General features: G+C 48.3%; 1 protein-coding gene across 1 annotated transcript in view; it reads left to right on the forward strand.

Annotated features, from left to right (window-relative positions):
- Positions 1 to 22,736, forward strand: part of NCAM1 (neural cell adhesion molecule 1) — a 387,986-nt gene that overhangs the window by 351,580 nt on the left and 13,670 nt on the right. The window contains exons 21-23 of the mRNA XM_042904392.1: positions 56 to 58; positions 15,541 to 15,665; positions 18,501 to 18,681. Coding sequence (XP_042760326.1) covers positions 56 to 58; positions 15,541 to 15,665; positions 18,501 to 18,681 — 309 coding nt within the window. The remainder of the gene's footprint in view (positions 1 to 55; positions 59 to 15,540; positions 15,666 to 18,500; positions 18,682 to 22,736) is intronic.

Below are 22,736 nucleotides of genomic sequence, written 5' to 3' on the forward strand. Positions count from 1 at the left end.
CTGAGACCGTGATGCTGGAGTTAGGCCCTAGGTGCACGCTCACCCCAAGGGAGAGAAGGTACCCAGGGTCAACACGCTGTCATGCTGAACAGAGAGAGTCATTGCTGCCAGACACCCTACCCCATCCTCCACCCCCCACCCCCCACCCCCTGGTTAGGAGGCAGTAGGTGAAAGCCAGTGCATTTTACATTAGTTTATCTCTTGAAGTTCCTTGAGATGTGCCAATAATGGGGTTGCTCTCCTGGCTCCCCAGTAGACTTACCCACCTTCGGGGGCATGAACATGCCAAAGCCACAGGTAACCTCAGAGAGCTCCTGCTTCTGAGCTGCCATATTAGAAAGCGTGGTTCACCTGTTTGAAGATTCCTTTGGGTCCCGTTCGTACATGTGTGTGAAGGTAACGAGGCAGCTGTGACTCCAAACAAGCAAATAGGACTGCAGCCTGGAAAGATGTCCCTGCTTCATGTCTTTTTAGGCCAGATGTCTGCGTGTTGTCACGGTGGAAAGCTCACAAGCTCCGTTTGCCTCGGGAGGGGCTGCTTCCCTATCAAAGCTGCCGAGGCCCTAACCCGATGATGTGACATTTGAGCGTGCATCCTGTTCTCTGTGACTGAGCCACACGCCTTCAGAATTTCATTGCCTGAATGTCACCTCTTAATTTGCTTCTGAACTGTGAAGCAAAATAGACCCTTTCTTTCAGGGTGTACAGATTATGAATCTCTCCTTTGTAAAAGAGGCATCCTGAGATGTTTGTTTTCACAAAATTTTGCCCCCTAGATGGCACATTGCAAGTATAAATTAAACGTATTCTAATATATTGTGTTTAAAACAGATAAAACTCCACCCCTTTTCCAGAATAATATGGACAGGTATGCAAACATTTGAAGCCAAAAAAGTAAAAGAGATGCACTTTCACATGAATTAACCAGACCATCAAGTCACCATGAGTTAGTAGGCCCTCTTGCTCTGACTCTGGTGACCTTGTACTCACGTGGTTTAATGAGGTGCCTCATCTGGGAGGGAAAAGGAAGACCAAACCACGAGTGCCCAGGCAGTGTTGGAGATACGGTGATGTTTTTTCAGATTTTCATCTAGCTCCCAGAGGGGACTTTGTTTTGTGATTGTTGATGGGACAACCTCAGAATATTTGCCAGCAGAAAACTGGACATCTGTTCAGTGTCCAGGATGCCTCAGATGAGCCCTCGCTGACGGTCCTCCAAGCCGAAAGTGGGGTGAGCGTTACTTATCTAGTTCCAGTCTCTTTAGCATCCCCTTTGTCCAAGAGAGAGCGAGAGTAACGCTCACAGCAGCATCTGGAGAACCCGTATAGGGTTTTGGAGGACAGTGGTGGTTGGAGTATCATTCAGATGCCAAACAATCCTGGACCTCACCCGCTAGTAAACTTTCAGTAGGAAGGTTATTTCTGTGTCATTGGGACATTGAGATTAGAGAATGAGGCTTACAGGCTTTGCTCCACGCACACGCCTGGAGTGGAGACATCGGCCTGTACAGGAGCGCATATGGACATCTAGCACGTGAAAAGCCAAAGCCTCCTTTTATCCACGTTCGCCTTAAGCCGGGCTCCAGGTTCCCTCTCCTCCTGACATGTGATCGCATGGAGACGGCTGGTCCTGCTGAACCGGCTGTTTGTTTCAGGCGGGGCCGCAGGCCTCTGCTGCTGCTCCTGGCCCCGTCCCTCACCTGAACCCTGGGGCTTGGCAGAGACACAGGCTTGCGGTCCGAAGTCAGAGAGCCCTGCTCTCCGCTGGCCCGCAGGCCACCTGCCCTCATGCATGGTGTTTTTGCTCCTTGCTTTAACCCGCTTCAGCTCCTGCCACTGACACCCTGGGGTCCCTCTTCCATTTTTTTTTTTTCATTCAGTATCTGTGCCTCAATGAGCTTTTTTTTCTTCTCTTTTTTCTTTTTTTTTCTTTACCTTCATGTTTCTTTCCTCAGCGGCTCCTACTAGCTCCTCCACCCCCGCTCCATTGTCTCATCCCAATAGTGAGTATCATTTTCTTCATCCATCTCTCCGCAGGCTGCTTTTCCGCCACGGTGGGTCTGCGTAATGTTATCTCCTTCACCAGGTGATAATTCAACTCTGTTGGCAGAAAGCAGCGCTAGGTTTTAGAGAAGCAAATGAGAAGAGAGGAAGGCACAGAGCGTGCCACATTCGCCCGCCCCCGCCCACACCCCCAGATGGAGAGTAGGCAAGTGACAGGCATTGCTCTGGACTGAAAATCGTGCAGCCAGGCTTCCCCGGGGCCGGTGCAGCCCAGCCGGGCCCTGTCCTCAGGATTCTTCCCAGGCTGGACACAAGCTGACATTCGGAGAAACCAAAGGAATTTGCCAAGGAAAATATCTGTTCGGCAGGGTCATAAGAAATGCTTTGGGGTGTTGTGTTTTCACCCTTCATTTTAATTGGCACAGTTGGATTCAGACACTGAAATTAGATAGCGAGGCCTGTAGCTTTCGCTTTCTCCATAAATGCATACTTGTCTCGTAAATATTTGTGGGAAAATAAACAGTGTCTGCTCACAGATGTGCCTGGCCGCAGGCGCTCAGGCAAGTTACTTAACCCTTCACAAGTGAGCCTTGTTTTTCTCTTCCATAAAATAGGATGAGTAAATGGCCCTCCTCCTGCACCACCCCCCCAAAAAAAAACATTGTAGCGCTCACCAAGCTGTGTTTGCCCACCCAGAAGCAGGAATGCCAAACCTGGTTGGCGTCAGGCTTCGTCATTCCTGACTGAGCCTCGCTCATTTATGATCTTGTTTCATTTGGCTCCCCTGTCCTTCTGTTCCCTTGGGGGCTCAGGAGAGAGCTCTGTGCCTCTGACTCGGAGTTTTGAACCCAGCTTTTGGTGTGTGTTGGGGGTTGGTGCGTGGAGAGCAAAGGGAGACAGCAGCTGCATGAGGCCCAAGTTGTCATGCCGGCAGGTGCCCAGAGCAGCCGTCGCGGGCAGGCAGGGGGCAGGCACCGCCCACCTGGCTGTATCCTCCCTGGAGTATCAGAAGCTGCTGCACGTTGGGCACAGCCTCAGGAGGCATCTCAGGCCCTCACTCAGAAGCCGCCTGTTGCACCTGTTTGGCTTAGAAACAGCCCCGCCACACCAGGTGGTGATGTCCAGGCAGTGGCTGGAACAGCAGGCATTCGGGCTTGAGAACCAGAAACAGCCTTGGGTTCAAATCCCATGTCTGCTCCCTCTTTGCACAGCTCCATGACCCTGAATGAGTCACTCAGCCTCCTGAACACCAGAGTTCGTATCTCTCAAATGATAGATTCTACCTGCCTCATAGGTATCTGTGAAAATTCAAGGCTAAGTATGAAAAACCCAAGACAACAGTACCCAGCCCATAGTAGCTGGTATTTGTGGTCAGAGTAAATGAGGGTAAATGAGTAAATATGTTTTTTCTTGCCACAGGAGAGTGATTTGTCAGCAAGATCTCTGATAATTTTTTTTTAAATCTCTATATTTACAATGATAAATCAGGGAAGGAGGAAATGAGAGAATATCCCCTGCTTTTCTTTATAATAATGTCTATATATGTATATAAACACATTCATATGTTTACTTATGAATATAATTTATATCTCCATTCTCTCCTTCACCTTTCTGTGCCCTGTCTGCCCTTCGTGTTTCCATAGCAACCTGGCCTCTTCCTGCCCTCCCAACCACAGAACCGTCTAGTGAGTATAGAGTTATGGCGGCTCTTGGCCAGATTGCTGCTTGTTGCCGAGCTGACTTCTGGGTCACAGTGCTGCCTGACATTGTCCCTTATATTAACAGTAACAGTTGTGAATGCATGGAGGCTCTCCGCCTGGTGTGGTTTCCTACGCATGCTGTCTGCGTGGCCAGGAGTCCAGGAAGAGCTGGGGTGATTATGTGAAGAACATTCTGCATGAAGAGAGTTTTCCAAATTTCCCTTTGTGTGAAACAACAGAATAGGATTAGAGAAACACCAAGGAGACAAAAGAGCAGCATCTCTTCCCCGCTTTAGTTGTCCCTCCCCTCTGAAGCGTGGCACACATGCGTACACACACACACACACACACACGCGTGCACGCACGCACGTTGCCAAGACTGAGAACAAGGGAAGGAATAGAGAAAAATAGACAGGTGGGAGGTGGCGGAGGCAGCAGAGAGGGCAGGAGCCGCTCCTTCCTGACAGCATGCCCTGCTTCGTGGCACCTTGAGGCAAGGCAAGGGGTCATGAGGAATGCACAGGGCACAGGGGGGCAGAGGCCTCCTCACAGCCCTCCTCCTCAGAGCTAGGAAAATGGTGGCCCCGGAAAGCATAGCCAAGCCCCCTCAAGTTTGTTACCCAGAGTCCAGATCAGAGCTCTGGAATTCATCTGCTGAGGGTAGAGTTGGGGCCAGACTTGTGGAAAACATTACACTTCATCACAACTGTGACGTGTTCCAAGCTTGCCTTTATAATGCTCTAATGAGGTGAGCTTGTGTGTTAGGCCTTAAGTCCCAAGTCAACAGGATCCCGTGTGTGTGTGTGTGTGTGTGTGTGTGTGTGTGTGTGTGTGTGTGTTTACAGCGATGTCCATGGCCAAGTGGGGGTTTAGATCCTATATTTCTGAGTGCACAGGAAGAAATGACATGCATCCATTGAGCAGTAGCCAGAGAAGGCAGAAAGCATGTATGCAAAATATAGCTCCCACTCGCTCCCGCTCCCGGGGCCAGGGTTTCTGATACATAATTGAACAGAGAAGAAAAGAGTTTCCTGGTTGTGTGTGTTGCATGAAATGGTTCTTTTCTCTGCTGCAGAACATAGCTGAGGGTCTGCTTTCTTGGTGTTCTCTGTGTGTGTGTGCTGCAATGAATTTTAATTCCTGATGCTTTTCAGGTTTCACTTTGTCGGCAGAGCAGAGCAGGGGACATGGAACTGTGCTTGTGCGGGCTTCACTCAGATGATAGGTTGTTTTGGGGGTGGGTTGTTTTTTGTTCGTTTGTTTTTTGCATTTGGGAAAAAGAATGCAATTAATAGCACCCTTTCTTCTTCTAACAGCCGTGTTCCTGGTCTTCCCAGCTTGGTGTGGTGTGTGGACCTGGCATTGTAGGCTATGTAATGCATTTGCACAGCTCGGTCATACTTAAGGTGTCTCACTGTAGATTGGTCCTTCCTGGAACCTTGAATCCAGATTTATCCTTAAAGAGGAATTAGGTGTTCTCCCCTGACAGATGTTTACTTTTTAAACATCAGACGTTTCTGTCCACAGAAAAAATGCCTAGAAAGTGACATTAAAAGAGAAGAAAGTGTCTTGTGTGTGTGTGTGTGTGTGTGTGTGTGTGTGTGTGTGTGCGTGCGCGCACCATTGGACTACTGACCTAAATTTAAGTCCCAGTGGATACTGGGATGAAGGAAAGACCGTCACACTTGGGCAGCAGCCTGTATTTGGCATGAGCACATTCCTCAACAATAAGGCAAAAGGTAGCACGTGTGAATACAGTGGAGCTAAGAGCAGAGTAGCTAGATGCGTACAACAACCCATCAATCGTCAGCCAATCAATAGGGATGAAAATAAATAATGTCTCCTGTTTTTGCTATGGAGTGCGTGTGGGTGTGTGTGTGTGTGTGTGTGTGTGTGTGTGTGTGTGTGTGTGTGCGCGGTGATCCATTTATACTTCTGAGTGAACGAAGGTGTCCTAGATAAAATCAAAAGAGAAACTGATCAGGTGAATGTAATCCCCGCAGGATACCCTTGGTTGGAATGTGCCAGAGCCTGTACAGTTTCAGACAGTAGGAAGCACAGCCTCCATCCGCTCAGAGCGTCAAGAATATGTAACTGGGCTGAAGCATATTTCTCTTGCATTATTTTTAAGCAGTGGTCGTGCTCTGGACAGAAAGATCTCTCCGCCTCCCCTCTTTGCCCTTCTCTTAGCTTCAACTGGCATTTCGCTGATCTTCCCCTGGCCTGTGCAAGTGAAGGCAGGAAACCCAAACTGCCTTTGGACAAGGCAGGTCATTCAGTAACAAATTAGAGTATAAATACAACAGATGACAAAAAGGAACGTGGACAAATCCAAACATTTTTTTTAATGATCACAACCAAATCCATATCTTATCAAGTGCAGCCACAAGTCTGGACAGAGAACTGTGTCCACCAATGCCCAAGCACTTGGTCAGGGTCAGAGTCTTAGCTCGTGGGGCCAGGGGGTCCGTTCAGTTTCGCTCCTCAGTGTTGATGGAGCCACCGTCTTGACCACCAGAAGAAAACCTTGTCCCTTTGTGCACTGACTAGCCTCTGCCTTCACAGGTGTCTCAACGGGGCTGTCACTGGGAGCTCCGGGATAACGCGGGTAGATGAATTGGAGAGCGAGGAGGGAATCCCCAGGGCTGCCTCCTCTGGCCTGCACCCACTCCCCCTCTCCTCATGCACCAAAGGAAACAGGCAATGGCTTTTCTCAGTGTAACGTAATATTTTGTTCTTACAGGACACACAGTCTGGAGACTTCTCCTGCACGACCCATATTCTCCTTGATTGCCCTCGTTTTCCAAGGATGCCGAGAGATTTCTGGAATCTGTGAATAATAACTTGCTTTTTTTTTTTTTTTTCCTTCAGCAGTCTTCTGGATTGACTTTGACATCTGGGTCCCGGCAGAAACACCTCCCTATTTCCAAACAAGTTTACATACTCCTTGATGTGGTATTAATATGCAGTGTTGCAGCTGTATCTAATGCTTATTGGTGTCGTTAACCAAATGCTCTTTACAATTTATTATCCTTCTATTTCTGGGCAGTTTTACTGTCCTCCCAATGTTTCCTATATATGCTGCTAATTTAATTTGATTTCTCCTTTTATTTAGTCTGTGATTTTGTTGTTGATTTTTCTCCCTGCCCATTGTTTACATCAGTTTTTAATTTTTTTGTATTTTCCATGTGACCTCCTCCACTTTCCTTTCAACCAATCATGTGCGTGCGTATCATGTGACTTTGTCATGTGGCTTGCATGGTGCTGATGATGTCGTCCACGCTGGTGAACAGAAGGTAAAACTCTTTGTTCTGATTAGGGAAATAAACCTGGGACCACAGCCTGGCACCTAGGGCCCACTCATTTCTTCCCGTCTCAGATTTCCCAAGCGAAGCCATTTGAGAGATTTCCTCTTGTTCTCAGTTCACCTCTAGAATCCATCAATTCTTTGCAGCCTTGACATGACAATCTGATACCGTGGCAGGCTTTGGTTTAACATTTCGCTCCAAGAAACTTGGCCCTACAAACTGCCATCCACAGCAAAACCACATTTACCACCACGCAGTTTGCAAACTTGAATTTTTACCAGAGAGTTCATAAAAATTACTTCCCAGAAAGCGGTTTTTTTCAGTGACCTTTATGACATTGTTGTTTAACTTTATCCAGTAGTTCTGAAAACCACAGCTGCTCTAAAATGAGTCATTTCTGTGAAAATGTGAAATGTATCTGTTTACGACACTGAAATGCTACAGAGAGAAATGTTATCAATTGCAAAGGTTCTATTTGCTCAAAACCAATGAGAGTGCTTCATAAAATTCATGCAAATTGAGGACTTTCTGAAGGGAGAGATTTAAGAATTTGGAATGAAAGCAGTTTGCATTGTTGATGTGTCACTTTTTAAGAGTGACCCTCCCCCCTGGACAGTGGGGCTTAGAAATCAAAGCAAAAGTTGGCAGTTAACCATGACTGGAGATCTCTTTGTGATCAAGAAGCACATGATTGACCCTTGCAGCAAAGGAAATAAAATCATAGCCTAATTAAGCGCATAGCCGTGACAAAATAATTAGTTAATATTGTGACTGTCACAACCTTGTGAAAACATTTCTCGTTTACCATAAAGAGAAAAGGAAGCCTCTGCTTGCAACTTCCCCACTGTAAAATCAAACACCTATTCAAAACCTGCCCTGGGAGTCACATGCATTCTGTTCTCTTCTAACTGAAAATTGTTACGTCACATCACAACCTGAGACACATAGGCTGCACTGATCACGAAAGCCAGACTAACACGAATAACCGCCCAGTGTGCCTGTGCATGCGAGGGGTCCCCGTCTGGCCTCACGTCTCCAAGGAACTGACTGGGCGACATTCACACAGACAAAACCGTCCATAGCTGTTGCATGCATGTTCTCCGTTCCTGGTCTGTCCTCTCATTTTGTGCCCCTGTGCGTGTGAGCCCTGTGGATGCTCCCTCTTGCTCATCCTGCACACTGACCACCTCTGAGGACGTCAGCTTTCTGGGTGTGGTCACTGTGCCCATGTTGAGTCCCGTTTACAACCAGACTCCTGGACGAGGTCTTGGGTTGGAGCCGTCTGTCACTTCCAAAAAGATGTGTGGTAGTTACGCTGTCTGAAACTAAGTGGGTGTGTCCCCAAAGCAGGGGAACATCTGACATGCTAATGACTTTGACCTACCTTCAAAAGGCAACCTAATCTGTGAACCTTAGGGTAGGGGATACTGGGAGCCTAAGATTTTCTAAACTCCCGAGTCTCCACATCCTGTGGTTTCATTATTTCTCTGATGGGGACTGTGTTCTTCTAAAGACTTGAGGTGACTGTTCCAAGGGAAAACCCGGATTTTCTCCCTGAGATCTGAAGGGTGAGGTGTTGGGTTGAAACCCATTCGTTTCTTTCTTAAAAACAAGTTTGGTTATTTCTGTGCAGTGCTAGAATTCAGGATGAAGCAGAGCACATGAGCAAGGTTGAAACAGATCCACTCCTCTGGACAGAGATCTCTTCCAGACATTTTAAGCAAGGCAAGAAATGTTTGAAGATGTTTCCTGCGGTTGCCCCAGAAATGCACTGTAGCAATGGTCTTGGGTGTCAGTAAAAATGTGGCCAGTGCTAAAAAAAAAAAAAAAAATCAGTTAAAGTGCCTGTAGAATTCGAAAGTATGATTACCCCCTTGTCAAACCACATTCCCTTCTGTGACAGACCCTCTCTTACCATTTGCAAAGGGACAGGCGGAGGACTCATTATTCAGATGGGCAGCAAGCAGCCAGAAATGGCCCTTAATAATACAATTTAAGGGACTGAAGAGGGTGGTAGCGAGTAAAATTCACGGGGGAGAGAAATGAAGCTTAGTGAAAAACAGTGCTTGCCTCCTTTCTCTGAACACTAGCAAGGCTTTCAGGTGAGTGGGGCCTGAGGATGGGTAAGTGAGCAGGTGCATCTCCCAGCAGAGGGGTGTACACCCGACAGTTGATGAAATCCAGTTCCTGTTCCACCACTGCCCCCTCCACACACGCACCCACACACACACACACACACATTGCCTAGGATGCCCTTGACACATGCTGCATGTTGTGTAAATCTCAGGTTCCCGTCCACAGTGTTGACTGGGTTCAGCAGCACGGGGTCAGAAGGGAGGTGAAAACAGGCATTGGACACCATGCCCTTGGCTCCCTTAGTCCTGAACCTGTAGAGCTTTGCAAATAGGGGTTCATGATGGGGAAACTTAGGCACCTGTCCCAGGATCCCAGGAGTGGGCTTGCTGTGGTGAGCTAAGATGCTCCCGTGCCAAGTTGATTTTTAATATCATGGCACCTCGTCGTGGCCGGGCCTCCTTCCTCCAGTGACTCTGTCACCTATGAGGACTCTGTGTAAGTAAACGGGCCTCCCCACCCTCCCCACCGCCAGCATGTGTGTGATGAGAAGCCCCCTGCGCCCCTCTGTCAGTGTGCTGCATGTTTTAGCATGGATCACCACCCCCCCCCCCCCATTCATAATGATCTTCTTTTCTTTAGCTACTGACACTGCCTCTCGTACTAGGACATGCTGATTCTGGTGAACTAAGCTCCTTAACACCCACTCTTCCTTCTTAGATTGAAAACATCACTAACCACCCCTTCCACTCCTTCCTTTATTTATTTATTTTTTTTTTTTACAGCTGTGTGTCTGGATTGCCACGGTCTCTGGCAGGTCGACATAGACTTTTCACCAGGGCTCTGCTCTAATTGCCTTTATTCTTAAGGATTCCCCGCACTGGCGGTTACAGGGTAGAGAGCTAGCGTGAAGGGTCTGCAGAGGGGAGGCAGTGACGCGTGTCGGCCCGAATCCTGGGGGCAGAGGCCGGGGGCTCTGCAAAGGGCCCGTTTCCCTAGGGCTTCCCAGGAGCTTTGTACTTCTTTATAAGTAACCTAATGTCCGTGAAATCGTGTTGAAGATGTGCACAGACTCCCCTTGGCGGCCTCGCAGGCGGGAGCCGAGTTAATTGTTGGAGGTTATTTGGGTCCTAACTTCCTCAGCCTGGATCAGCCCCATAACCACAAGCCATACGTTCGTGGTCCTATTTTCATTTTTAGGATGATGATGAAACAGAGATAATTGATCAGCTAATCTGGTGGTGTTTTCATGACACCCACGAGAAGGGAATTGGTATCTCTGTGGTTCAGTCTGTCAGAGTTCATCTTTTGCTGTTCAGTTCATATCCCTTCCTGCCACTGGCCTCCCCACCCACCCCCAGCTCACACGCTCACGTTCGTAGTTCCTGAGGGGCCCGATTTGAGAGGGATGTGTAGGCCGGATGCCCCCGTGAGCGTGGCCACAGGGCTACGCGTCCTTTCTGTGGAGAGCCAGGGAATTGGCCATGGCTTATACCCACTCCCTGCATCCCTTGGCGTTCCTTGGAGCCGGAGACCAGGGTGGCAGTGAGTCAGCTGGCGCTGGCACAAGCATATTCTTGACAACAAGGAGGAAAGAGCTCAGGAGAAAAGGAGCATTTATTCCCCAGGCCCGATCTGGAGGAGCAATGCTTAGGCCAGAATGAACCCCGTCCAGGGTTGGGTATGTTCGGACTGACAGCCGCTCGCCGGGACTGTCAGAAAGCCCCCTCAGCCAGGCGGGTTGTCACAGGGGGCGTCCCAGAGCGTTTGAGGCTCCAAGGATGAAAGCAGCACAGATCCCACTAGATTCATTTGTTCGGCAAAGAGCCTGGTCTTAGGAAGGACAATCAGCAGCCTTATAACTACAGATCCTAAGGCCGATCAAACGTCTAACCTCTTGATGTAATTTCGAATGTACCTGAGTTGGGAAAAATCAAATGGGCTTCATACTTGAACAGCCAAGTCATCCATTTTGTACTCTTCTAAACAAATAATAGAAAAGGCATACGTAAATTTCACATTGCTTGCAGGATGTAATGGACCAAAGGGGAACAGGAGTTAAGATAAACAAAAGTAACGGTATTTTTGATGCCAGACAACCCTATTTGATGGAAAATGTGATAGATTCTAATGCAAGCCCTGTATCCATCACTGGTTTATACTCAGAGGCCCCGAAGTCTGTGCAGGTCCCTGTGGGAGAGAGAGCAAAGGTCAGGAAAAAAGAATGCAGGTCAGGCCTCTGTCAGGGATGCCATGGGGCACCTCGGCATTTCAGTCAGAAGGTATACTTCTTGGTACCTGGGCGTTTTTGAGTAAGAAGTAGAAGATTGTTTTCCTTCTAAAATTCACAGATGCTGTCCAGAACCCCTAAGCCTGCTATAATTTCTGTTGTGGAATTCAGGTACCCAGCAGTAGTTTTCGGACCTCCAGACTTGTGCTGACGAGGGGAAGGAATTGAAGCTGACTCAGATTTTAGGGCACAATAGCACACAAATTACAAAGAACCTACAATCTGCAAGGACAGAAATACACACTTCAATTACGATTTCTGGGAGGAATTTATAGGACGAGCCTACCACATTTCTGACTGTATGTGGTCTCGATGGTACATTCTTCTTTTCTTGCATCCGTGATTTACACTCTTCTAGAAAATACCAGAGTTGCCTAATATTTTATGTTTGCTATCGGCAAGGCTTATTTTTAAGGTGATGTTGTTTTGAGTCTTTACGTGAAATATTTGGGGGCAAAAGTTGACTCATGGCTGAAGCTAAATTCAGAAGGTGTAATTGACCACAGGGGTTTTCTTGGAGCAACCTGCCAATTGCTGCTGAATCGCAAACCAACATTTACAAATAATTACAATATTGGTTTTGCTGAAATTACCCATAATGATTTCAATCAGGGCAGCCATTTCAGAACAGAGTGCACATTGGGACCCTCTAAATAATTTCCTCTCCTAATGTGTTCAGCAAAGCAGTGAGCCACCCAAATGCCAAGGCCCCATTTCTTCAGGGTCAGCCCATCCCTCATCAGGTATGGCTAGAGTCTCCTTTTCGCCAACAGCTCAGGAAGCAATTCCTTTAGCCTATTCGTAATCTTGAGAAAAATGGACAGAGAGTGTGCATTTGAAGATGGAGAAGACAACTGTTTAAATATTGCTTTCTCCACCTTTATGTGACTACACGTTGTGTAGAGTTGGTCAGAATCCCTCTGATGTTAGTTGAAGGTCATCTTCCTCTAGAAACACCGTCACAGGAAGGGTTACCTTTCCATACAAGGGCCCCGCCATTTTTAAAAAGAGTTGATCATAACTAGGTTTCTTTTTTTCTTTTGACAAACCGAACTTTTTTACTTTACAAAGGTCTTGTTTACCTTTGAAACTCCAATGCCTAAGAGATTATCTGGTACCTGGGAGGTAGGTACTCTGTAAACGTTTGTTGAGTAAATCATAGTTAAAGCTCTTTAAATGAGACATGTAAATATTATATGCCATGCTCTACATTCTGTAAGAAAGAAATACACATATATCAGAATAACATGGTAGTCGCTCCAATAAAATAGCAACGATAGTGTTCCAACTTTGGTAAATGTTAGAACTGTGGTCTAACTGTGGTATAGTTTTTAGTGGTTTCTCTGTGGTTCCAATCATATTTTTTCTGAAACACATCCAAAGATAAGATTTGACTGCTTTCATCGGGGCTGTTAGTTTCTGCAGGGAATCCTTGGCAAGACATTTGTTCCCATGTCTCTGAAGACAGTTGGGGTCTCTTTGCAAAGATAGGACTTTGGGGAGGATAACTTTCAAAACTGTAAAGAAAAATGGACAACCCCGTCCGTGCCTTAGAGATGTGGAATTGCTGATCTGGGGATACATTGCCCTGAAATTGGTAGGACCATCCTTATTTTGCGTCTGTCTTTCACAGTGTTTTGAAAATAGCCAAGGTGTTCTTGATAGTTTGTCCTAACACAGTGACTGTCATTGGGTCACAGTGCTGTCAGAGCCAGAGGGGGGCCCTAGAGAACACCTCGTTCGGGGCATGGATTCTGCAAACATGGATACTGAGGCAGTGGCCTGTCCAAGCATTCAGTTTTACAGGGATCCCCACAAACATGAAAGAGAGTACCTCTTCTAAGTAGATACAACCCCCCCACCCACTCCTAAAGCAGGGTCCAGTGTTTTGTGGTCTTGATTCAGCCTTGAAACCCACGCTGCTCAAATCTGGAAGGAAATCATAGGGAAAGTACAGCCAGAGCAGCCCCAGCAGATTAATCTCCGTTTACCTTCCAAGGAAGCTTTGGGGGAAGGACCGGGTCCTTGCCCCATGACTGTGTTGGAAGGGCCACTGATGCCACTGCCTTCCCTCCTTAAGGCAAATCGACCATCACAAGAGTCAGTGTTGCAATTCTGAATACAAAAGTCCTCGTTAATGTCCATCCCCATTCAGTCTGGGGCCGTGAGCTCTCCCGGTCAGCCTGAGTGCAGGACTTGTGAGGTTCACACCTGGAAGTCCCAGGCCAGCCAGAACCAGTCTGTCCCCTGCATTCAGAGAACAGAGCTATCCAGTTCAACTGTGCCTACTCCTGCCATCTGTGACTGTGCAGACCTGCCCGGTTCCGAAATATCCTCCACTTTGTTTGAGTTCCTTTCTAGCCCTGGATATTTACAATGATATAAGACACAACTGTTGTCTAAGGCTTAGGATGGTCCAAAAGACCATCTGAAAGATGGTTGGAGAATCTGAAAAGCAGTAAATATAAAACTTCAAAAGAATCTGAAAAGCATACCTGCCTTGACATTATCGAAACCAAATTGCTAAGAATTTTCCAAAGAATAGTTGGGACCAGCAGCTGGATAGCGACATGAAAACAGGACAAGTCTTTGCCTAAAACCTTGCCTAAAACCTTGTCCTTTTTTTCCTGGTTTTTTTTTTTAATTGCTGATGGAGGAACACCAATTACAAGCGTGACTTCCTAAATCACCCCTGACATTAAGGGGATGCACCTTCCCTGTCAGCTTCTGTGTGTCCCCATCACCTAAAGGCGCACAAGGATCACCTTGGGATCTTGTTGAAACGGAATCTGCATTTCTAAGGAGCTGCCATGTGGGCTTCGTGCTACAGGCCCAGGCTGAGCAGCAAGGGCTGGCCAGTAGCTTTCCCTGTCTGGTTCCTCCTTGTCTCAAAGTCGGGAGCCGGACACAAGGCCACTGTGAGGTTCCCAGAGTAGCTGAATGAGGAAGGGGGGCTGAACGGCTTTGCCAGCAGCCTTGCCACAAATGGCCAGAGGTATACCTTGGGGTGATGAGGTCCAAAGCCTGGCGACAAACCTTTCTGGGTTCTTTGGTCACATGTCTATGATTCTGTCTTCCAGTGAACGAGCCAGGACAACCCTCCCAGAAGGTGACTTCTTGTAGGCTCTCCCAATTTTCTGTCTGAGGACACGAAATAGACACAGAGATGTGTGTCTTTGAAGGAAGTGCAGAATTCCCGAATGCGTTAAATCTTCATTTTAACTTTTCATACCAGACATTCTCTTACCTCATTACTCCCAGTACTCACTAGTGAAACAGTTTCTCTTAAAGAAAGTCGGCGTCTTATTTACTGAAGAAGCATCCCACCTCTGGTAATTCGTCCGTACCGAGCTCACCTTCCTCCTCTGTCTTGGGTTCACGAGTTGAGTGTATACCACAGGTAGAGACATCGACTTTTTTTTCTGTTGAGAAATGCTGAAACATTTCTCTGCTCACAAACAGAAAGACTTTCATGATTGTTACTTTAAACGAGGTACCAAGGATTATCACTCAGGCAGTTGAGCCGTAAATGCAGGATGCTTACAGGAGACTTGCCCGTGGCAAATTGTGCTTTATTTAATCACACCTGGAAACTTGTCATGTTTTTATATGAATGAGTCTAAGTGATGCAATTTAATTCATGGAAAGCTGGTCACAAGAATGCAGTGTCATTCCGTCCCCATTAGGGATGGGTCCCCTAGCCCCCTGAGATGAATCATGTATCCAGGGAAGAAACTGGCTGCTGTGAAGAATTATTTTATGGGTGTAGGTTTTCTCCTTTAAACGCTTATGCACATTTGCCTGTATTTCAGGCTGTTCCTCAAAATGCATCAGGCTCATCAAAGTTAAATCTGCAGTTGTAAGAACAGCAAAAAGGAAATGCAAGCACCAGTGAGAAACAGTTTTTAAAAAATCCTGTTTCTAAAACAGTAAAAGGACTGTGCTAATAGGGTTTCCCAGAACATTCCCAAAAGTCACTCCCAGTTTGGGGCTAAGTCTGAGGTATCTCACTGGAATCTGAAGTTTTATATTTACTGCTTTTCAACCATTTGAATTTCTGAGAAAGCAAGAAAGAGCCCAGCCCCACCCCATCACTCCATCCCATTCTGGATTGGATTTTCTTCGTGTGGGCGAATATGTCACATGAATTAACTGGCTGTTTCAGGGGAACCCAGTGCACCTAAACTCGAAGGGCAGATGGGAGAGGATGGAAACTCTATTAAGGTGAATCTGATCAAACAGGATGACGGCGGCTCCCCCATCAGGCACTACCTGGTCAAGTATCGAGCGGTGAGTAGCTCCTGTCCCCCTTTTCACCTGCTTCTGCAGCTGTCACACCCACCTTGTTGGGGCAACAGCATGCACATCCCGGGGGGGAAAGGGGGAAGTAGGGCAGGACAGAGTCCTTCTGTGTCTTGCAGGGCTCAGGGGCCCTGCTCGGGGTTTTAAATCCCAAGATTGACCTACAGCCATCAGGCCGTGTCTACACGGGGATCATTTCAAAACCTCTGAAATGAACGTGGCGACAAACTCATATCCTGATTGATTTTTCTGCTTCTTGAACATTTCTACGAGGCGATTTTGCAATTACCCGGTAGCTTCTGCATATAATATACTGGTATCTCATAATCAGGACATTTGGTAAACTGTGTATTATGGGCCAGGCACTGTGATTTTCTCCCCACGAGAACCTGATGAAGCTGTTCTTATGATCATCTGCCCTTTACAGAGGAAGTACTATATCCATTCAGTGACGGCCTGATCTCTCATGCCTGGGTGGGCAGAGTTTGAGTTCAGGTCTGTGTGCAGACCCTGGGCTGTTAGCCCCTGCCCTAGGCTGCCCTACCATCCCAAACCGTGGTATTCCCACCTGCCCCTCACAGCTACCTGAGCTGTTCTAATCCTGCTAACAGTGAGCTTGGCCCTGAACCCTTTCTTCCTGGTTTGCTCACCATCTAAGATTTCTGTCATGCCGCCTGTCATCTCCATCCCCCAAAATGAGAATCACTCTGTTTCTCTGGTTTTAGAATGATACTTGGCCACTGCCAACCAGAGTCAATTGCTGAGAGATTTAGAGGCAGAATCTGAACACTGGGAAGAGTCTCTTGCTAGGATTTCTTACCAGTAAGAGATAACGAACCAGAGAGCAGTTTTCTTTCTTCCAATAGCCCCCAAGAAAGGATTTTTCAAGGAAGTTGACTTACTCCCTCTCTTTTGATCAGCCCCCACTGAAATGATGTGTGAGCTCTTACCTGGTTGGGCCTAATGGAGAGTCATTACAGCACAGAGCCCTACCAGGCACACGCCCACCCCCCCCCCCCACCCCCCTGCCAGCTGCTGGGCAGACCTGTCATTCCACTCAGCCCTTCCCCCACTTAATTGTGAAGTCAGGCATGAGCCTGACATCAGATGAAGAGCCTCCTCTAACGTCTCTAAGGCCCAGCCTCGAGACACCCCTGTAAGAGTGACCACTGTGGCTACCTCGTTGTGGAATAGGATGCCAGGATTGAGTGGTGGCCCAGCACAGCCCGCAGGAAGTGGACAGTGCGTGTCTGGCCCTTGTTATCCTCATGTGGCCCAGACAGATGGGTTCTGGTTTCAGCTTTACCACTTACCAGCATGCCCAGTCTTCCAAAACCTCCATTTCTCCATCTGGAAAATGGGGATAAAATAGTTTCTTACATTATTGTACAGATCAGGAATAATATAAACAAAGAGCCTGAAATGTACCTAACACTTGGCAACCCCCCGTACATGGTAACAATAATTACCCTGAAGATGCCGGCTGGGTCTGGAGACACCTCCCGTATGAGGCCACCTGAGATGTCAGTTTTCCAGAAGAGCCACTGTGGCTGTGTCAGGCAGGTCTGTATTAAAAAGACAATGGGGAGTGGCCCCTGGGGGCTCAGTCAGTTGAGCGTCTGACTCTTGATTTCGGCTCAAGTCATGATCTCATGGTGCTGAGATCTAGCCCCGAGTCGGGCTCAGCACTGAGCATGGAGTCTGCTTAAGATCCTCCCTTGCCCTCACCCTCTGCCCCGCCCCACTCATCTGTTCTCTCCCCCCCCCCCCCCACACACACACACACAAAAAATATAGCAGGGACGGAACACCAAGATATGACAGCCTTACCTGCCCTGTGTTCGTCTGTCTTGCACTTTAAACACTCAGTGTTTGCTAGATATCATTAACATGTTATTAATATTTTTATATAACACAATATTTGCTTTGTATTCTGGTTGCCTCTTTATTATAGAGTTTGCCAAGGAAAGGATCCTTTCAGAGAATGAGAATACAGACAGCTGAATTTGTTTTAAACAAAAACATGGGCCACATGGCGATCTATGGCCACGTGAATGTGCAGCCTGGCAAAACACTTCACAGGCTCTTGGTAGGGATCCAGTGAGAAAATTGTGGAAAACCTTTAGTACAGTGCCAGGCAGATAGCAAGTGCTCAATAAATCGTACTTTTTATTTTTCTTAATGTTTTGTTTATTTTTGAGAAAGAGAGAGAGACAGACAGACAGAGTGCCAGCTGGGGAGGGGCAGAGACAGAGGGAGACACAGAATCGGAAGCTGGCTCCAGGCTCTGAGCTGTCAGCACAGACCCTGACGTGGGGCTCAGACCCACAAACTGTGAGATCATGACCTGAGCAGAGATCAGACACTCCACCAACCTTGCCACACGGGCGCCCCTGATCCTTTTTCTTTTTAATAAAACAAATCGATGCAGTGTTTCTGTGTCCAGGAGGGCGAGTCACACGTACCTGACTGAGCATGAGCAACATCCTGAATCAGACAAGAAGCTTCTTTATTTCATTACTCTTCCAGGGTATCTGTGCGCGTACACGGAGCACAGCTTGGCAGATGGTCCCTGCGCCACACTGCTATCTGCCGAGGTCTGTGTGTTTGCAGACGCGCAAGGGTGACCTCCTGACCTGTGCAATCCTTAGGGTTTTTCAGGCTAGTAAAGAATGCACGCCATGTCCTATCAGTGGTTTTTCTTTTTATTAGTTTGCACCAATAGTTAGTGACTCCCTTGAGTTCTTCCAGTTAGCTGGCCTCACCAACATTTGTATCTCAACTTTCCTGGTGTCTTGTGTCCTTCCTGCCGGTTTCTCCCAGAAGCTCTCCTCGGAGTGGAAACCGGAGATCCGGCTCCCATCCGGCAGTGACCACGTCATGCTCAAGTCCCTGGACTGGAATGCTGAATATGAAGTCTACGTGGTGGCTGAGAACCAGCAGGGAAAGTCCAAGGCGGCTCATTTTGTGTTCAGGACCTCGGCCCAGCCCACGGCCATCCCAGGTATGACCGCCTCTGCTCTCTGTGAGTCTCCCGCTTTGAATTAATGCACCAAAGCTGCACCTCCTAATGCGCCTGAACAGCCCCTGACAACTTGCTTGCTTCCAGCCATCCTCATGATCGGTCGCCCATGCAAAGCTTAGTTTTGCTTTGTACCTATCTGTGCAGTGGGTTGAGATGTACTGGACCCCCAGCAAGGCTTGGCCAAGCCTCCTGGGGCAATGGTCCTGTGTCATTCAGCCTTGAAGGACTGATGCTGAGCCAGTCCACGGGACCCCTGAGATGGGAAAAGCCCCACCTCCAGCCAAGCCTTGGAGGCTGGTTGAGTAAGGATCTTGTTTTGAGACCTTATCTACCCTCTGCCATTTCCTACAAGGACCACCCAATTGTTGAAGCGCTATTTGATGCTTGCTTACTGCACAGTCATGTTCCAGATCTCTTCTCTGTGGGGACCCCAAGAGAAGGAAGAGACGGTGCCCAATTAGTTAAAAAGCCTATCTTCCAAGGGCCTCTCAACTGAAACAAAGATTAAATTGAATTACTTGAAACAGAGCAAATGAGGAAAGTAGATGCTTGGAAACCCCATCTGTGAAAGGCAGTCTGCTGGAAACCGTGATGCGAGTGGTTCTCCTAGGAGATGTAGAACTGTTTCTAGGGACCCGGGACCAACCCAAGTGTGGGAATAACGTGGGAGTTCTGCTTGCTGGCCCACCCACCTTGCTGTTGATGGTTAGTCCCCTCACTGACAAAACCCGCAGAGCAGAGAGAGATCTTCAGCCCCTCTCTGCTTTCCCAGATCAGCCAAAGGCCGGCCTCAGGCAGGAGAGGTGGGCATAGACCATACAGCTGCAGCCTGTTGAAAAAGGGCCCCATAAACCCTCTGCTGTGTTCAGGCATGGCGGGGAAGATGTTTCGGTCTCCCAGTGGCCTTGGTCTGGCCCCATCATGCCTGTCCTCTCTCCAGTGCTTGCCTGGGTGCTCTATTCAGTTATCACAACAGCACCTCCCAGCAGGAGGGAGAACAGAAAGGGTACGGCTGCCTGGGACACAGGCGTGCATGTGCGCGAGTCAGCGCAGCAACAAAGGCACCAGTGTGTGGTGGCCGACTGTTGTGTGTGCGTGAGTGTGTGTGTCCGATAGACCTGTTGGGGCCTCCAGGGAGTTGACAGGTGGGTCTTAAACCACAGATGAGACACGTCGATTGGACCTACCCTCTGCATTCTCAGGGAGGCTCCTTAGTGCAGATGGTCAGTGGTAAAGGCAAGGCATTTGGGTGTGGCTGCAAGAAACGCTCTCACGACTGCTTAATATGATGTCCACTCGGGGGTGGCCCTGCCATCCTGTGCCCTCTCTTTCTTTGTGCTCTTTGGTCAGCTTTTCATTGAAATCAACGGTCTGGAATGTATCCAGATCTTCCCAGCCTTTATGGGACACTTAGGAGCTGGGGGGTTGGGGTGGGGAGAAGCTCGAGCAACCCCTTTTCAGCAAGGCAGACTTCTGGTGGCACTTGTTGCCTGGGCTAAGTGACACAGGCAGGTTGCTCGGACGTGCTGTGTCCACGTGTTGGGTAGTGCCCACAGCATCAGCTCGTGGGGTTGCAGCAGGTGGGGACACTGTGAATCAGATACAGAAACAGGAGAAGATGTTGTCCTCCAGGGCCCTGCCCAGTGAAGATGTCAGAGGCGTTAAGGCACCCCACTAACCTGGAGAGGGTCGGAGGGACTGCTCACCTACCGCACGCGTATTAGGAGGAGGTGTCTCTGTGCTTAGTTGGACTTTCCTGGCCGTGGCGTTGGGATCTGCGTATAAAACCTCTGAACTACAAGATGTGCGCTCTTGGTGGGATTCTGTGGTCGGTGTGGTAGCAGAAGGTGAGGGGTGCAGGCGAGATCGTCTTGAAGAGCAACTGGGTGGGGGCCATGGCGCAGTGGGAAGACGAGTCCCATCTATCGCTGAAAAAGCACAGTTTGCTGCACACAGCGCATCTCTCCCGCTACGCGTAGAAAGCTCTAGAGGCCAGGAGGCTGTGGGTAAGCTCGTTGACTGCCCCTCAGAGGCCTTGCCTTAGTCGAAGGTAACACTCTCCTAATCAAACTCTTGTACTTTACTGTGGAGGCTCTGTTCTCTCACTGTAATTTCATTTGCTCGCTGACCCCTAACCCCCGAATTCACCCTGCTGTGCTGCTTCTGGCCTTGCTGAGCTTTGGAACTGGCCTTATGGGAATAATACTGTACTGAACCCTTCCCTAACCTTTGTCAGTCTAATTTACTAAGTTGAATTAACCTTTGATTCTTGCGTTTTCTGTATTTGACCTAATTTTTTTTTCTTTTTATCTATTTTTTTTTCCCTCTGTTTCTGTCTCTACCTTCTCTTTCCTTCTCCCCCCTCCTCCCCTTCCTGCGTCTGTCGTCACACATGTCACGTTGGACGTGCGTCACTGGGACATCCCCACTGCCACATTTGTTTTTAAACAACCACATTCTCTCTGGGCTCCCATTGCTTGGGACCTTCAGCGACCTTGGGAGGCTGCTGTGCGTCCTACACCTTTGTCTCATTGCTTCTCTCTGCAGTGACTCTTCTTTTGCTCTGTTAGGAATTTGAACACAAACACACACAAATTAAATTTGCTTAAATGCCCAGTTCCCATGAGAATGATCAGTTGCCCCCTTTGGAAGAACCTGTCAGGACCGCCACGGCCACGCCACCAAGTGCTCTGTGTGGAAGAGGAAGGTTTGGTGATTGGAAAAAGCTGGACCTCCAGACATTTTACCATTCGCGGATACTTCCATGCTGCTTCACGAGGAGTTTGCCCCCTTTTTTAATGGCAGTACAAAAATATGTGGGAGCACTTTTCTTTAAATGCGGTTTTTAGAAGAGCATCATGCTAGTTTTACAGAGAAGTTTCTGCACATCTCTGCTACTTGTTGCATTTTTTTTCTTACCTGAACATGATGTGGCAGAGAAAAGTGTCTAAGTACCTCCTAAAGCTTGCATCAGAGTGTCCACATCACCACGTTTTCCCTACCCCATTCCAACCCCGTGCTCCCCCTCTGCCCTTCAAGAGTAATGGGCACTGCTTGCCTTGACGTGCCCGTGGTCAGGGGGCCAAACCGCTCTGATGCATCCGGGCATTTTGCTGACATGATGGGCCAAGTAAGTCACCCTGTTGCCCATACAGTGGAAGAAAATGGATTCGTTAGGCATTTTCCGGGGCTGAACAGATGTTCTGGGGGGCACGGTGGTCCTGGTATTACAACCAGCCCCTTATGCTGGCTCTGCGAACAGGACCAACCTGTGATATGCCCAATACCAGTCAGCTTTGAAAGATGCACGTCTCCCAGTTAGAGTGATAATGGGACTGCCCAGCAGATTAGCACAGAGCCTGTCTTGGGGGTTGTGGTCCCACAGTGACCCACCGTGTCGCATAAACATCAGCCCCCAGGTTAGAAGTATCCACTGCAAGCCCAGCATGGGTCACGCACTCCGCGACCCCGCACATACTCACCAGAGCAGATGGGTGGGGAACAGGCCCCTCCCAGAGTGTCCACACTGCGAATCACTCAGCCTGTCGTACTTCCTGAATGCCCTGACCCCCGCCCATATTGGTCAGTGACTCTAGTGACATTTAGAAAATTCTGGTGAAAGCCAGCTAGTCCTCTCTGCTCTTGAGGGGGTGTCCTCTCCACGTGCCCAGGAGAGAAAGATCAGTGTGTTTGCTAAAGTCTCACATGGAGACCCAGGCGGGTCCTGCTCAGTACCATCCTGTACACGCTTGGGGATGGACCCTCTGCTAAAGAAAACCTCCGTCCATTGTGGTCACGTATCATCCTATACATCTCATCTCTAAACATCCCACAGAAGTTTGATTTTTGTTCTTTTTGGTTTATTTTTTAGTTCCATTTGGTTTTTTCTAATGTTTGAAGACTAGTCTTTCCCTTTGGGAATCCAAGGGACCCCGTGGTCTGCAGGGCATGGCTGGTGGTGTTGGTCGGCACAGGCCCGCGTCCCCAGCGCTCACAATTTAGAGGCTCACGCACACACACTCTTCCAGCAGCTC

The sequence above is a fragment of the Panthera leo genome, chromosome D1 (genome assembly GCF_018350215.1).
Source record: "Panthera leo isolate Ple1 chromosome D1, P.leo_Ple1_pat1.1, whole genome shotgun sequence".
Lineage (NCBI taxonomy): Eukaryota > Metazoa > Chordata > Mammalia > Carnivora > Felidae > Panthera > Panthera leo.